Below are 15,190 nucleotides of genomic sequence, written 5' to 3' on the forward strand. Positions count from 1 at the left end.
ATGAAATCTAAATCATAAAGGCAAATGTAGCTTTAAACATATTAAGTACAACTTTTGCCTCAATGATTCCTCTATTGGCATTATAACCTAAAAGTGTTACCAAAACAAAAAGAAAAAAGTATTTAGGGAGAGGGTCTGTCCACTCAAATTTTCTTATTATGTATTATATACATAATATTTATTTTATGTAACTGAAAACACTAAAAAATAAGGTAATGGATAAATAATGACAAATTAATAGAATTAAAAACTATAATGCAGTAAGTACTCCATTGTGCTATACTACACACACACACACACACACACACACACACAAAATATATATATATATATATATATATACATATATATATGTATATATATGAAATACTATAATGCATTATAAAGACTATTATGAAAAATACAGGAATAATGTTTATGAACATATCAGATTGCCTATTTCATAGAAGAAGATAAATGCATTAAAATAGGCTATTAAGAATCTGGATGGGTATATAAAGGAAGCACCTGAATAATTGTTGTGATACTTCATTAATTTACCTAATTGGCAGGTAAATGTCTACTAAGGAACTTTATTTGGGTGTCTTACTGCTCATTACTAAGTCTTAACAGAGCATTTACTTTTTAAAGAAGAAAATAAAAACTTACAGAGTCAGCCTGGGAAAGTAAATACTCTGATTTTAATAGGAGATAGCCATCATTTTCTTCTTCCCCTTTCCACTGGAACAGCTTTCCAATTGCCAACCAAGCCTCCTCTGCCATCCCAGCATCATCATGGAAGAGAGAACATCATAGTCAAATGCATTCTATCTCTAGAAACCAAAGAAAGTATTCTTATACTCTCATACTCCTAAATATTTCCTCTCTATTCTATATACTCCTGACATAGATCTGAAGGTCTAGAGCACTTTAAGTATTTTTCAGGAGGAAAGATTACATAGATCTTGACCTAATAGGCAGGAATTCTCTAGTACAATCCTACAAAGGGCTAGACTAGAAAAGTGGTCTCATTCATGTGAAGGAGATGGGTACAAGAAACAAAAAAGTGGAGGACCACATTTCATAGTTCACTCCATAAATCTTTTGCTTTTTGTTTTTTTATACTTCAAAACTATTGTTCATTCTGTCTTGTCATTTTAATTTTTTCAATGCTGCTCCACAAATTTTATCTCCTCACATATGCTTCTTTATATTTTACACAATTTTGAAAAATACATGCATTATTTTCCCCCCACTTAATCACAACCAGTCAAATATCATCAATAGTCATGTGCAAATTCTGAAACTGGAGCAAGAAAACTTTAAGGAAGTGAGATTCTCTTTGCCAAAGTAAATACAATATTTAATTCTAGGCATACTTCTTTAGCTATATTTGTCAAACATTCAGAAAAACTTCTGATGATGATGTAGAAAATCACACCTATGACATGCAATCTCATCCCATGATTTTTCCATACAGCTACCTCTCTCTACACTAAGAGAAAAAACTTGGCTATAGCACTTAGACCTTCATGGTTGATAGGCTTTCTCACCTGCTGGTTTACCTCCAAGGGCCTTGTGAATTTCTTGGGCAAGATGTTTTGAAACCTCTTCTGCAAACTCTTGAACGCTAGGAAAGTAGATAATACCAGCAGATTTTTCCCAGGCCTGAAACACAACAAATTAGAGAAAGGTTTCAATGGAATTTGATTTAAAAATTTAAACATACTGAAACAATCCATGATTGAAGTCTTTGTTGATTGAAAAGCTATGGTATACTCTAGATTATCCAATATTAATTAAGAGTTTATTACTATATTCAAGGAACTCTTCTAAGTATCAAAACTCTTTTCCTACACAAACCTCCATCATATTACCTTTATATAATTGACTTCTATATCTGCTTCTTTTTATCTTCAAATGGCCTTTCTTGAATTTGTCCATGCTCAATTGCATTAAATTTATCTTATCAAACATAATATATACGTTTATATAACAAATATATTAATTTTTAGATGTTTTCATTTCCCAATAACTTCTTTCCCTAAAAAAATGAACAAGCTTTGCAATAAAAAAATTAAGCAAACATAAATTGTCATAACAATCATATCTAATGGTGAATGTAGATTGATAATGAATAACAATAAATTGATAAATGATATTGTACTTGTCTTGAGAGCTGGTGATCTGTATAATTCTTCCAATAAACTTGCAATAAAATAATTCTACACCTGTAATCCATCTATTCTCTACTAAAGAAGGGAATTCCATGTCATCATGATCTCCTAGATCATTTCTCCAATTTATCAAAGTCACTTTGAGGTATTATCCTATATCCAAAATGCTGCCATCAATCATGGATCTTTACCCCCCAATCCTTGACTTGTTTGTTTGTTTTTTTGGGGGGGGTGGAGGTGAAGGGACAAAACAGTTGGGTTAAATAACTTGCCCAGGTCCACACAGCTAGTATCAAGTTTCTAAGATTGGATTTTAATTCAGATCCTCTTGACTCCAGGTCCAGTGCTCTATTGACTATCCCACCTAGTTGCCCCCTTAATAACTTCTAAAATCTTAACACACTTTCTAAACTTTTTATGAGAAATTTATAACAGTGTTAGACATAGGTACATGGGACTGATAACTGCTGAGAATTACTTATATGATTAAAAATGACACTGCTTATTGCTAATAACTTTTTAGGAATAATACTCTTGTTTTTGCTTCTACCCCATCCCAAATAATTATTTATGTTGGCTTAATAATAATACATTGTGTTCTTAATGAATTAGTCAGTAGCCTAGAATATTGGATAAAAGATGGACAAAATAAGTGTAAGTTACTGATGCCAGTAGTCAGAGGATGTTTGCTTACATTGTAAAAGGTGTTTTGAATACATTTGTGAATCATTTTAAAACCTACCAAATTGCTTTCCCCTGGTCACTAGTGATAACCCTCTGCATGGGGCAAGGCAAGGTAACTTATTAGCCTCCTTTTGACAGATGTGAAGAGTCTAAATCTTAGGGATGTTAAGTGATTTCTACAAGAGTGATATATTCAAGGAACTCTTCTAAGTATCATAACTCTTTTCCTACATACACCTCCATCATATTACCTTTATACAATTGACTTCTATATCTGCTTCTTTTTATCTTCAAATGGTCTTTTCGCTTTGATGTCATTTTATATCATTTAATTCATTTAGGAAATCAGTGACCTACTTAAAATAATATTAAATAATGGCATTTCTATAATTTATTTATTAGGCATAGACTATTAGCAAGAATCAGAATCTCATACTCATAAGAGACCTCAGTAGTAACGTAGTCCAACTTCCCATTGACCAATAAACCCAACACCATGCTAGGCACTAGGTGCTATATAAAAATATAGACAATAACATGGTTCCTGAGCTCAGGAAGCTTACCCTTTACTACAGGAGAACATGAAGACCAACACTAGACTTAGACATTAGTTATATGAGCCACAGCTTATCATAATGTGAAGACCCTCTGAATATATTAGAGATCAGTTACAAAATTTATAACGAATAATATTGTACTTGTCTTGAGTACTGGTGATGTGTGAAATTCTTCCAATAAATATGTAATAAAACCTTAGCATGATATATGCCAATTAAGAAATCTAATCCATACATATCATAAACCAAGAGAGGTTTTTTTTTTTTTTTTTTTTTTTTTTTTGCAAAATCCACATTTTACTTAGATTATTTATTGTTTCTTTGTTGTGGAAATGAAAAATATAAAGAGCGATCATTTTGTTTCTGTTAGGATGAGATACAGTCTGTTCTCTTTCTTGCTTTCTACCATGTGGGTGCTGCATGGGTTAACCTATCTTTCAGACATGTCTAAAAATAAATTTCACCAGAAAAATAGAAGATGATGGAACATAGGAAATTCCCAAAGTGCTCAAAACACCAGAAGGAAGAGAAACTTGTTTAGCAAGGGATGGTTTCACAGATGAAGTGGCACTGGAGGCTGATGGTGAAAAAAGAGATGAATTTTGAGGGGTGGAGATGAGGGAAAAGGGCATTTCAGGCAAGGGGATCAACCTGTTCAAAGGCAGAAAGGTAGGACTTGGAAGATGGAGGAATTTGGCTGAAACATACAGAGTTTGGAAAATAATATCAATAATGCAAAATAGATTGAATTAAGTTATGGGGGAGCCTAGTTGCTGTTATCTCTTGAATCCCAGAACATTATCCTTCCTTCCTCAATGAATTCAGTGCCTTCCTCCCAGTCCTCCTCTCCATCATGATTCCTACTCTTATTCTGGAGAACTTCAAAGTACATATTACTGTTTTTTTCAAATACCTTAAATTCCAAGATCTACTCATTTCTCCTGCCCTCTTCTGCTGCTTCCCCTCAGCTACCCACAGAGATGACCATACCGTTGTTCTTACCATTATTCATGTGTTCCTTTGCTATATTTGCAAACTCCAGAATTTTTTACCCAATCCTAACCTTTTAACATCCCATATTTCCTCTGTTTTAAAACTCCTAATTTTATTCTTCTTCCTTATCATAACCTTCAATCTCACTACTACTCTTTTGATTGTTTGGTTTTTTTTTTTTGGGGGGGGGGGGGTTTTCTTTCCTGGTCACAACTTTTGCACTGGCTATCCTGTCCTACCTTCCCTACACTGATTCTCATTTAACTCTCTAATCATTTTTACTCTACTTTGTGTGCTACACTTGAATCATTTTTTTTATTATTGTTTTACCCACAATGCCTTATCAAACCTCAATCTTGGATTTCCTCCATTATTCACTTCTTATTCATGTACTGTTGACCAATACTAGAGAAAATCATAAAGCTCCTGACTAGATAACAGATTTATATTACATTATCTCATCTTGGCTGGAGTATTGCAAGGAAATGTTTTGCTCTTCTTTAATTGATTCACCATCCTATTCACCACTTTGGTTGTTTACAACACTTGTCTTTCTTCCAATCTTCCATAGCAATACATCTCCTCACGGCTAAGAATTTTGCCAAACATTTCACTGACAAAATTAAGTCCATTCACATAAAAAGTGCCCTTTTTTTATCCCTCCTTATCTTATATCACTCAGGTATTTTTCTTCATTAGCTTCTCCTTGATCCTTGATTCCCATGAAGATGGGGCCTTTGTCAAGATAAATCCCTTTAATCCAATTCTTTTCAATCATTTCCGAAAGACTCTCTGTTTCTCTCTTCCTCCTCCTCCTCCTCCTCCTCCTCCTCCTCCTCCTCCTCCTCCTCCTCCTCCTCCTCCTCCTCCTCCTCCTCCTCCTCCTTCTTCTTCTTCTCCTTCTTCTTCTTCTTCTTCTTCTTCTTCTTCTTCTTCTTCTTCTTCTTCTTCTTCTTCTTCTTCTTCTTCTTCTTCTTCTTCTTCTTCTTCTTCTTCTTCTTCTTCTTCTTCTTCTTCTTCTTCTTCTTCTTCTCTTTCTCTCTCCTCTCTTCTTTCTACTAGTCTACTAGCCCCTTCTCCATTGTTAATAAACTTTGTCATGTTCCTCCTCAATCATATTGACTGTCAGAGCTAATGGAATTTATTCTATTCTCATTCTTTAAGATGAGATGTAATCTGCTCTCTTTTTTTTTATTTCCTTTGGAATCTCTTCCCTTCTATCTCTATACCACTGTGGCTGGTAAGCTCATCAGCTTCCATGGGTTCAATTATCAGCTCTATTCTTATTCTTAGATCTATGGGTCCAGTATTATGCTTTCTTGATCTCTAGTTTTATATCAAGAAATTAACTTTTTAGATTTCAAACTAGATTGCACAAAGCATCTCAGACTCAACATGTACTAAAAAGAATTCATCATATGTTCTCCAAACCAACTTTCACATTATTTTCAAAAGTATCACTACCCTCCAGTTATTCAGGCTCACAAATCTCAGGATTACCCAAAATTGCTTACTGATATTCACTCACATCTCCTGTCTGATGTTATCTTATCTCTACCTTCACAACATCTCTCAAAAAATTCCTTTCTATCACCTTCTCATATAGTCACAATTTAATAGCTCATATCTAGACTCCTATAACAGCCTTATAACTTAGATATTGTTAACTTTTCTGTGTCATAGGCACTTTTGCCAATCTAATGGACTATGGACACCTAAGAATAATTTTTATGAGGATATAATTCATAGAATTACCAAAAATGTGATTTTTCCCAGGCAAGTTCATAGAACACCTGAAATTTTAGGACCATGGATCCCAGATTAAGAATCTCATTCTACCTGGTATTCTTTCAGCAAGTTTTTCTCTATTCCAGTCCATCCTCCAGTTGAATGCCAAAGTGACCTTTCAAAAAGATAGGTCTAACTTCCCTCAAACACACACACACACACACACACACACACACACACACACACATCACATCACATCACATCAACACAGTTTTAATAGCTCCTTATTTCTTACATCCAGTGTCAATTATAAAATTTTTCTTGGCTTTTAAAGCTCTTTCTAACCTGTCCCCTTCTTCCCTTTCATTCTTCTTACATCTGATCTCACTAATCCAGCCACACTGATCTCTTTGTTGATCCTCCCTCTTGCCATTCCATCTTTATATCTATGTCTTGGCCCTGATTGACGGTTCCCTATGTCTAGAATCCTTTCTTTCCATACCTCTACATCATGGATTCTCTAGTTTTTTCCAAGTCTTAGTTCAAATCCCAAATTCTTCAAGAGTACTTGAAAGGTGAAGATCTTATAGTTCTTGAAGTGTGTAGAACCAGGAGGACATTGTACACAGTAATAGCAAGATTATGTAATGATCAATTCTGAAGAACATGGCTCTTTTCAACAGTGAGGAGATTCAGATCAATTCCATGGACTTGTGATGGAGAGAGGCATGTTACCCAGAGAAAGGACTGTGAGAACTGAGTTTGGATCACAACATAGCATTGTCACTCTTTTTGTTGTTGTTTGCTTTCATTTTGTTTTTTTTTCTCATTTTTTTCCCTTTTGATCTGATTTTTCTTGTGCAGCATGAAAATTGTGGAAATATGTATAGAAGAATGGCACATGTTTACATATATTGGATTACTTGCTGTCTGAGGGAGGAAGAGAGGGGAAGGGAGGAAAAATTTTGGAACACAAGGTTTTGCCAGGATGAATGTTGAAAATTATCCAAGCATATGTTTTGAAAATAAGCTTTAATAAAAATAAATTTTAAAAACCTTATACTTTTCCCTTCCCCTTCTTCCCTCCATGGTACTAGTGCCTTCCTCTTGTTCCCTAGTACCTTATATTTGCACTTTATAACTTGTATATTCATATTGTCATTCTGTCTCTCATTAGAATGTGAGCTTTTTGTGATCACATTTTTGCTTTTCACTGTATCCTCACTGTACCTAATACAGATGGTGCCTAATAAATATTTGTTATCTGACCAAAATTTCCTTTTGGGCTTCATCTTTCTAAAGTCATTGTGTAAGTGACCAAGAACTCACTTCCCTTTATGGTATTTATCAGTTTTTTTTTAATGTTTTCTTGTCCTTCCCCCAATGAATTCTACAGATATAGAAACTATACATACATAAGCATACACAGAGAGAGAGACCACAGATAGTTCTTACGTGCAATTTAATTTAATAAAACTCAAGCATTTATGAAGTACTCCATGTCAAGAACTAAGATAAGTGCTGAGGATAAAAAGACAATAAATGATTCTGTCCAAGGTCCCAACACCTTCAAGAAACTAATATTGGTTTAAGGGGGTGGATAGAAGGGAGAGGAAACATTTCCAGAAGTAATAATACAAAATAATTTCAAAGCAATTTCCAGAGAAGATAACAATTGTAAATATCAGGGAAGACACATTCAGACAACATTTATATATAGAGAATGGTGAATAGAGATCTGAACCTGGATTCAAGTTTTACCTTTTAACACCTGCTGGTTGTGTGACCATGGACAGTGTGCTAAGATTATGTCACAGAGAAGAAGGCGGCCTGTATTGGTAAAAGGCCTTTTCTCATGAGGGAGCTTCTTAAGTTCCTATCCCAAAAATAAATATATAGACAGCATATAGACACATAATATGTACAAATATCCATTTACACAGAGAGAGAGAAAGACAGGGTTTGTGTGGCTAAGAAGCTTTTCACTGTTCTGATAATCATCACTTGGAACAAACAAAAAATCTTGAGAAAATCAAACTCTAGAGAAAAACAGTCCGAATCTTCTGACTCAAAAGTTCCTTGTAAAAATTGCTTTTCTTTCCATTTCTGAGAACTCCGCTGTGATATTTTTTCTAACAAACACTCTTGCCCACTCCATGCACTCGCAAACCCCTCAAAGACCAATTTACAGTAGGTTGACTCAGGAGTATTTGCAGCAGCTAGTGAGCAGTGGGACTGTAAAAGGCACGATACAATAACGTAAACTGGGCCACTGTGAGTTGAACAGTAATTGTAAATTGAGCCAGCTTCTCCCTGGACACAAATTCCTTCCTGGGAGCACGTTGGGCAGGACTGGAAGCTGCATTAACTCTTTGAGGCCACGAGGGTACCATTTTGTACACTGAAACAATCATTTATCAGATGGTACCCTTGAGGGCTGAAAGAGTTAATGTAGTTTCCAAAAAGGCCTAATTTGCCCCCAAAGAGGAGCTTATGTGCTGGGAAAATGTGGTTTAATACTTCTTCGAACTTCTCTTTACTGACATTATCTAAGTTGTACTGGGATGCCTTGTGAGGTTCCATGCTGATTTCTTGCAGGGAAACTAAGAAATGAAATTAGATGTCCAAGGAAAAGTCAAAAGAGATGTGACTAGGGATCTTGGGATGTGGAGGAAGAGGAATTCTAGCTATGGATAATAAAATGTACCTATGTACTAGCGTGGTAATGATCATGACATTATTATATCATTACCTATTATTTTACTTTTTCATCATCAAGCATCCTCTGGGGAAGGGAACTAGAATTGTGATTTTCTTGGTCCAAGGACTCCTGGATGAGGAAACTTTGCTTACATAAGTCAGTGCCTCCTCTCAACTCCCTCTTAGAAATTCAGCTAAAACCCTGCAGGGAGGCAATGATATCTGCAGAGTCACACAGCCAGCAGGCTTTTAAGGTGATATTTGAACCCGTCTAATTGCTTTGAGTTCAGATCTCTATTCACTGTGTTATGTATACAGGACAGAGGTCATAGTGGTATGGAGATCAGTTCTTTAACATATCTCTGCATGTATATAATCATAAAATTTAAACGTTTTAGAATTGGAGGGGATTTTATTTTTAATTAACTTATTTATTTTTAATACATTTTACTTTATGAATCATATTGGGAGAGAGAAATCACAAATGGGGAAAACCATGGGAGAGGGAAAAAAGTGTGAAAAAAAGCATGTGTTTATTTACATTCAATCTCCATAGTTCTTTTTCTGGATGCAGATGGAATTTTCCTTCCAAGGTCTATTGGAATTGCTTTGGATCACTGAACCATTGAGAAGAACCAAATCTTTCTTAGCTGACCATCGCACATTCTTGTTATCGTGTACAATGTATTACTAGTTCCCCTTGTTTCATTAAGCTTCAGTTAATATAAATCTTTCCAGGCCTTTCTAAAAGCAGATTGTTCATCATTTTTATGGAATAATAACATTCCATTATCTTCATACATCACAACTTATTCAGCTATTTCCCAATTGATGGGCTTCTGCTCATTTTCCAATTCCTTGCTACCACAAAAAGATCATCCACAAACATTTTTGCACTTGCGAGTCCTTTTCACTCCTTTATGATTTCCTTGGGATATAGACCCAGGAATGGAACTCCTAGGTCAAAGTATATGCAATTTTACTGTCCTTTGGGCAAAGTCCCAGATTGCTTTCTAGAGTGGTTGGATCTTTTCACAACTCCACCAACAATCCATTAGCATCCCAGTTTTCCCACATGCCCTTCAACATTTATCATTATCTTTTCTTGTCATTTTAGCCAATCTGAGAGGTGTGGAGTAGTACCTCAGAGTTGTTTTAATTTGCATTTCTCTAATCAATAGTGATTTAGAGCATTTTTTCATATAACTATAAATGAATTTAATTTCAACTGAAAATTGTTCATATGCTTTGATCATTTGTCAATTGGGGAATGACTTGTATTCTTATAAATATGACACAATTCTTTATATATTTTAGAAATAAGAACCTTTATCAGAAACAATTGCTGGTATACTTTTTTCCAACTTTGTATTTCCCTTTTAATCCTGTTTCTGTTGGTTTTGTCTGTACAAAAACCTTTTTAATTTAATGTGATTGAAATTGTCCATTTTGGGGGGGCGGAGCCAAGATGGCGGAGAAGAAACACACGACTCAGTGAACGTCCTCACTCCCTCACAACCAATTAGATAAATTAAGTCTCAAAATTAGCTCAGGACTGATAGATACCACAAGGACTGGAAGCACGACTTACCAGCTGAAGAGAATCTGGAGTTTCAACAGGAAAGGTCAGTTCTCAGGGGAGGAATAAGAAAGACCAGCACAGACGGTGGGGTAGGGGCACACTGCGCCCATTGCGCTGGGAAGGGCTCTGGGATCAGAGAAGCCACTGAGGTAAAGGAATCTGGCACAGGCTGTTAGCTCTTCTCTGCTAATTATTTAGCAGTTCAGAAGAGAAAGCCAAAATATTTTAAAACTCAAATTAGATTTTCCCCGATCCGGGGGGTGACTCAGCAGATCTCTTGGCACCAAGGGGTGTGGCCTCAGCTACCTCCTGAGAATAGTTAAGAGACTGACAAGTGGGTGGATACGGCCCAAGGCAACACACACTGCCTAGCTTAGCTGGAGGGAGTGGAACTCAGCTCCAGGAAGTCCCAGAGAAGCGGAACCTTTGAACTAGGGACCGCGGTTTCTGGCAGACACTTCCAGTTTGAGCGCAGGGGCTTCTCACGTCACCTGCTGCAGACATCCACTCCCCACCCGGACACATAGGCTGGGCTTCGTGCTGTCTTCACTATTCTACGCCCTCGAAGCACAGTAGTGCTAATCACCTCTGAGGCACCTCCAGGGAGGGGGTGGGGAACTCTCTCCCAGAGCTCTATCTTAGCTCCGGCGCAGGGGCCGCTGCATCCATCCGGTCTGGGAGGAAGCTGGTAAAGAAGTAAATAATTTCCTACCCCAGAGACAGACCCCAAAAGATTTTTTTAAGTATGAGCAAAAAAGCTAGAAAAACCATAGATTCCTTCTATACAGAGAAAGAGCGGGTATCCAACCCCGAGGAAGTTGACAGCAGAGAATCAACAGACAACAACCTAAAGGGGAACGATTCCTGCCCCCCATCACATAACTCTCTCCTAGAAGAAGCTCTTAAAAAATTGAGGGAGATCGAAGAAAAATGGGGAAAAGAAAGGGAAGTTATGATAGAGAATAACAACGTCCTGAAATTGGAGTTGGAAAAAATAAAGAATTCACAGGAGATGCAAGGAAACAAAATTAGTGAATTAGAAAAGGTTAAAAAAACACAGGAAAGTAGGATTTCTGAATTGGAAAAGATAAAAAAGTCTCAAGAAAATAGAATTTCTGAATTGGAAAAAGAAAATAATTCTCAAAAGAAAAAAATTAGGGAAATGGAAAAAAACTCAATAGAGCAAAATAATTCATTTAAAAACGAAATTGGGCATTTACAAAAAGAACTAAAAACTGTGAAAGAAGAAAATAACTCCTTAAAAGTCAGGATGGAACAAATAGAAATGAATGATTCACAGAGAACCCAAGAATCAGTCAAACAAAACAAAAAAAAATGAGAAGCTGGAGAACAACGTCAAATACTTACTGGGAAAATCTATAGACCTGGAAAATAGATCTAGGAGAGATAATCTGCGGATTATTGGACTTCCAGAAAACTATGACCAAAAAAAGAGCCTAGATTCTATTTTACAGGAAATTATCAAAGAGAACTGTCCAGAGATAATAGAAACAGAAGGGAAAGTAGATGTGGAAAGAATTCATCGAACTCCTTCTGAAATAGACCCTAAAAAAAGAACACCACGGAATATTGTGGCTAAGCTGCAGAATTACCACACAAAGGAGAAAATCCTGCAAGCAGCTAGAAAAAAACAATTTAAATACCAAGGTGCCACAATAAGGGTCACCCAAGATCTGGCTGCCTCCACATTAAAAGATAGAAGGGCCTGGAACCTGATATTCCGTAAGGCAAAAGATCAAGGACTGCAACCACGAATGAACTACCCAGCTAAGTTTAGCATCTTTTTCCATGGAAGAAGATGGTCATTCAATGAAACAGAGGAATTCTATATGTTTCTAAGAAAAAAACCAGACTTAAACAAAAAATTTGATCTACATCCACAAGACTGAAGAGAAACAGAAAAAGGTACACAGAACCCTTGAGAACTGTAACTCTGTTGTGGGTATATAAAAAATACTCAAGGATAATTTGATTTTACTGATATAAAAGAAAAAAAGGGGGGTGTGGTAAAGGGAAGGAGGTCGGTTCAGAAAAAGGGGAAGGAGTGATAAAAAGAGGGAAACTACATCCCAGGAAGAGACATAGAAAATACACCATATCTGAGGGAACTTAGTGAGGGGGAGAATCATTGTGTGAATCTTACTCTCATCAGAAGAGGCTCAAAGAGTAAATAATTGACATATTTGTTTTTCAGAGAATTTTCTCTCACCTCATTAAAAGGGGGGAGAGGAAAAGGGGAAAGGAAAAGGAGAATAAGTGAAGGGACTTGGAGGGAGGGGGGAGGGATCCTAAAAAAAAAAAAAAAAAGAGGGAGGGTTGCGCGTCACAAGGGGGGTCTGTAAATTAAATATCGGGGAGGGGGATCAGGGGGGTCAAGGGAAAAAAGTATAATCTGGGGATAATACGATGGCAGGAAACACAGAATTAGTAATTTTAACTGTAAATGTAAATGGGATGAACGATCCCATCAAACGGAGACGGATAGCAGATTGGATCAAAAAGCAGAACCCTACAATATGTTGCCTACAGGAAACACACTTAAAGCAGGGCGATACATATAGAGTAAAGGTAAAAGGTTGGAACAGAGCCTATTATGCTTCAGGTAAAGCCAAAAAAGCAGGGGTAGCTATCCTTATCTCAGATCAAGCAAAAGCAGAAGTAGATCTCGTTAAAAAAGATAAGGAAGGAAACTATATCCTGCTGAAAGGTAGCATAAATAATGAAGCCATATCAATACTAAACATATATGCACCAAGTGGTATAGCATCTAACTTTCTAAAGGAAAAGTTAAGAGAACTGCAAGAAGAAATAGACAGTAAAACTATAATAGTGGGAGATCTCAACCTTGCACTCTCAGATTTAGACAAATCAAACCACAAAACAAACAAGAAAGAAATTAAAAAAGTAAATAGAACATTAGAAAAACTAGGTATGATAGACCTTTGGAGAAAACTGAATGGCAATAGGAAGGAATATACTTTCTTCTCAGCAGTTCATGGATCCTATACAAAAATTGACCATATATTAGGACATAAAGATCTCAAAATTAAATGTAGGAAGGCAGAAATAATAAATGCCTTCTTCTCAGATCACAATGCAATAAAAGCTACATTCAGTAAAAAGTTAGGGGTAAATAGACCAAAAAGTAATTGGAAACTGAATAATCTCATCTTAAAGAATGACTGGGTGAAAGAGCAAATTATAGAAACAATTAACAATTTCACCCAAGATAATGATAATGATGAGACATCATATCAAAATCTTTGGGATGCAGCTAAAGCAGTAATAAGGGGAAATTTTATATCTTTAGAGGCTTATTTGAAGAAAATTGAGAAAGAGAAGATTAACGAATTGGGCTTACAACTTAAAAGGCTAGAAAAAGACCAAATTATAAACCCCCAACCAAAAATTAAACTCGAAATACAAAAATTAAAAGGAGAAATCAATAAAATTGAAAGTAAAAAAACTATTGAATTAATAAATAAAACCAAGAGTTGGTTTTATGAAAAAGCCAATAAAATAGATAAACCTTTGGTAAATTTGATCAAAAAAAAGAAAGAGGAAAATCAAATTGATAGTCTTACAAATGAAAAGGGGGATCTTTCCACCAATGAAGAGGAAATTAGAGAAATAATAAGGAGTTACTTTGCCCAACTTTATGCCAATAAATTTGATAACTTAAGTGAAATGGATGACTTTCTCCAAAAATATAGGCTCCCTAGATTAACAGAGGAGGAGATAAATTGCTTAAATAGTCCCATTTCAGAAAAAGAAATAGAACAAGCTATTAATCAACTCCCCAGGAAAAAATCCCCAGGGCCAGATGGATTCACATGTGAATTCTACCAAACATTTAAAGAACAATTAGCCCCAATGTTATATAAATTATTTGAAAAAATAGGGGATGAAGGAGTCCTACCAAACTCCTTTTATGACACAGACATGGTACTGATACCTAAACCTGGTAGATCGAAAACTGAGAAAGAAAATTATAGACCAATCTCCTTAATGAATATTGATGCTAAAATCTTAAATAAGATATTAGCAAAAAGACTTCAGAAAATCATCTCCAAGATAATACACTATGATCAAGTAGGATTTATTCCAGGAATGCAGGGCTGGTTTAATATTAGGAAAACTATTAATATAATTGACCATATTAATAATCAAATTAATAAGAACCATATGATCATCTCAATAGATGCAGAAAAAGCATTTGACAAAATCCAACATCCATTCCTACTAAAAACTCTTGAGAGTATAGGAATAAATGGACTATTCCTTAGAATAATCAGGAGCATATATTTAAGACCTTCAGTAAGCATAATATGCAATAGAAATAAACTGCAACCTTTCCCAGTAAGATCAGGAGTGAAACAAGGTTGCCCACTATCACCATTACTATTCAATATAGTACTAGAAACGCTAGCCTCGGCAATAAGAGCCGAGAAAGAGATTCAAGGAATTAGAGTAGGAAATGAGGAAATTAAACTATCACTTTTTGCAGATGACATGATGGTATACTTAGAGAACCCCAAAGACTCTGCTAAAAAGCTACTAGAAATAATTCAAAATTTCAGCAAAGTGGCAGGATACAAAATAAATCCACATAAATCCTCGGCATTTTTATATATCACTAACAAAATGCAACAGCAAGAGATACAAAGAGAAATTCCATTCCAAACAAATGTTGAGAGTATAAAATATTTGGGAATCCATCTACCAAAGAAAAGTCAGGAATTATATGAGAAAAATTACAAAACACTTGC

The 15,190-nt window shown here is 35.7% G+C and overlaps 1 protein-coding gene across 1 annotated transcript in view; it reads right to left on the minus strand.

Moving 5' to 3' along the window:
- Window positions 1–15,190, minus strand: part of WDFY4 (WDFY family member 4) — a gene marked incomplete in the record, with an annotated part of 362,592 nt that overhangs the window by 317,204 nt on the left and 30,198 nt on the right. The window contains 2 exon segments of the mRNA XM_074296119.1: window positions 649–755; window positions 1,533–1,647. Of these exon segments, the coding sequence (XP_074152220.1) occupies window positions 649–755; window positions 1,533–1,647 (222 nt within the window).

This window comes from Sminthopsis crassicaudata, chromosome 2 (genome assembly GCF_048593235.1).
Source record: "Sminthopsis crassicaudata isolate SCR6 chromosome 2, ASM4859323v1, whole genome shotgun sequence".
Classification (NCBI taxonomy): Eukaryota; Metazoa; Chordata; class Mammalia; order Dasyuromorphia; family Dasyuridae; genus Sminthopsis; species Sminthopsis crassicaudata.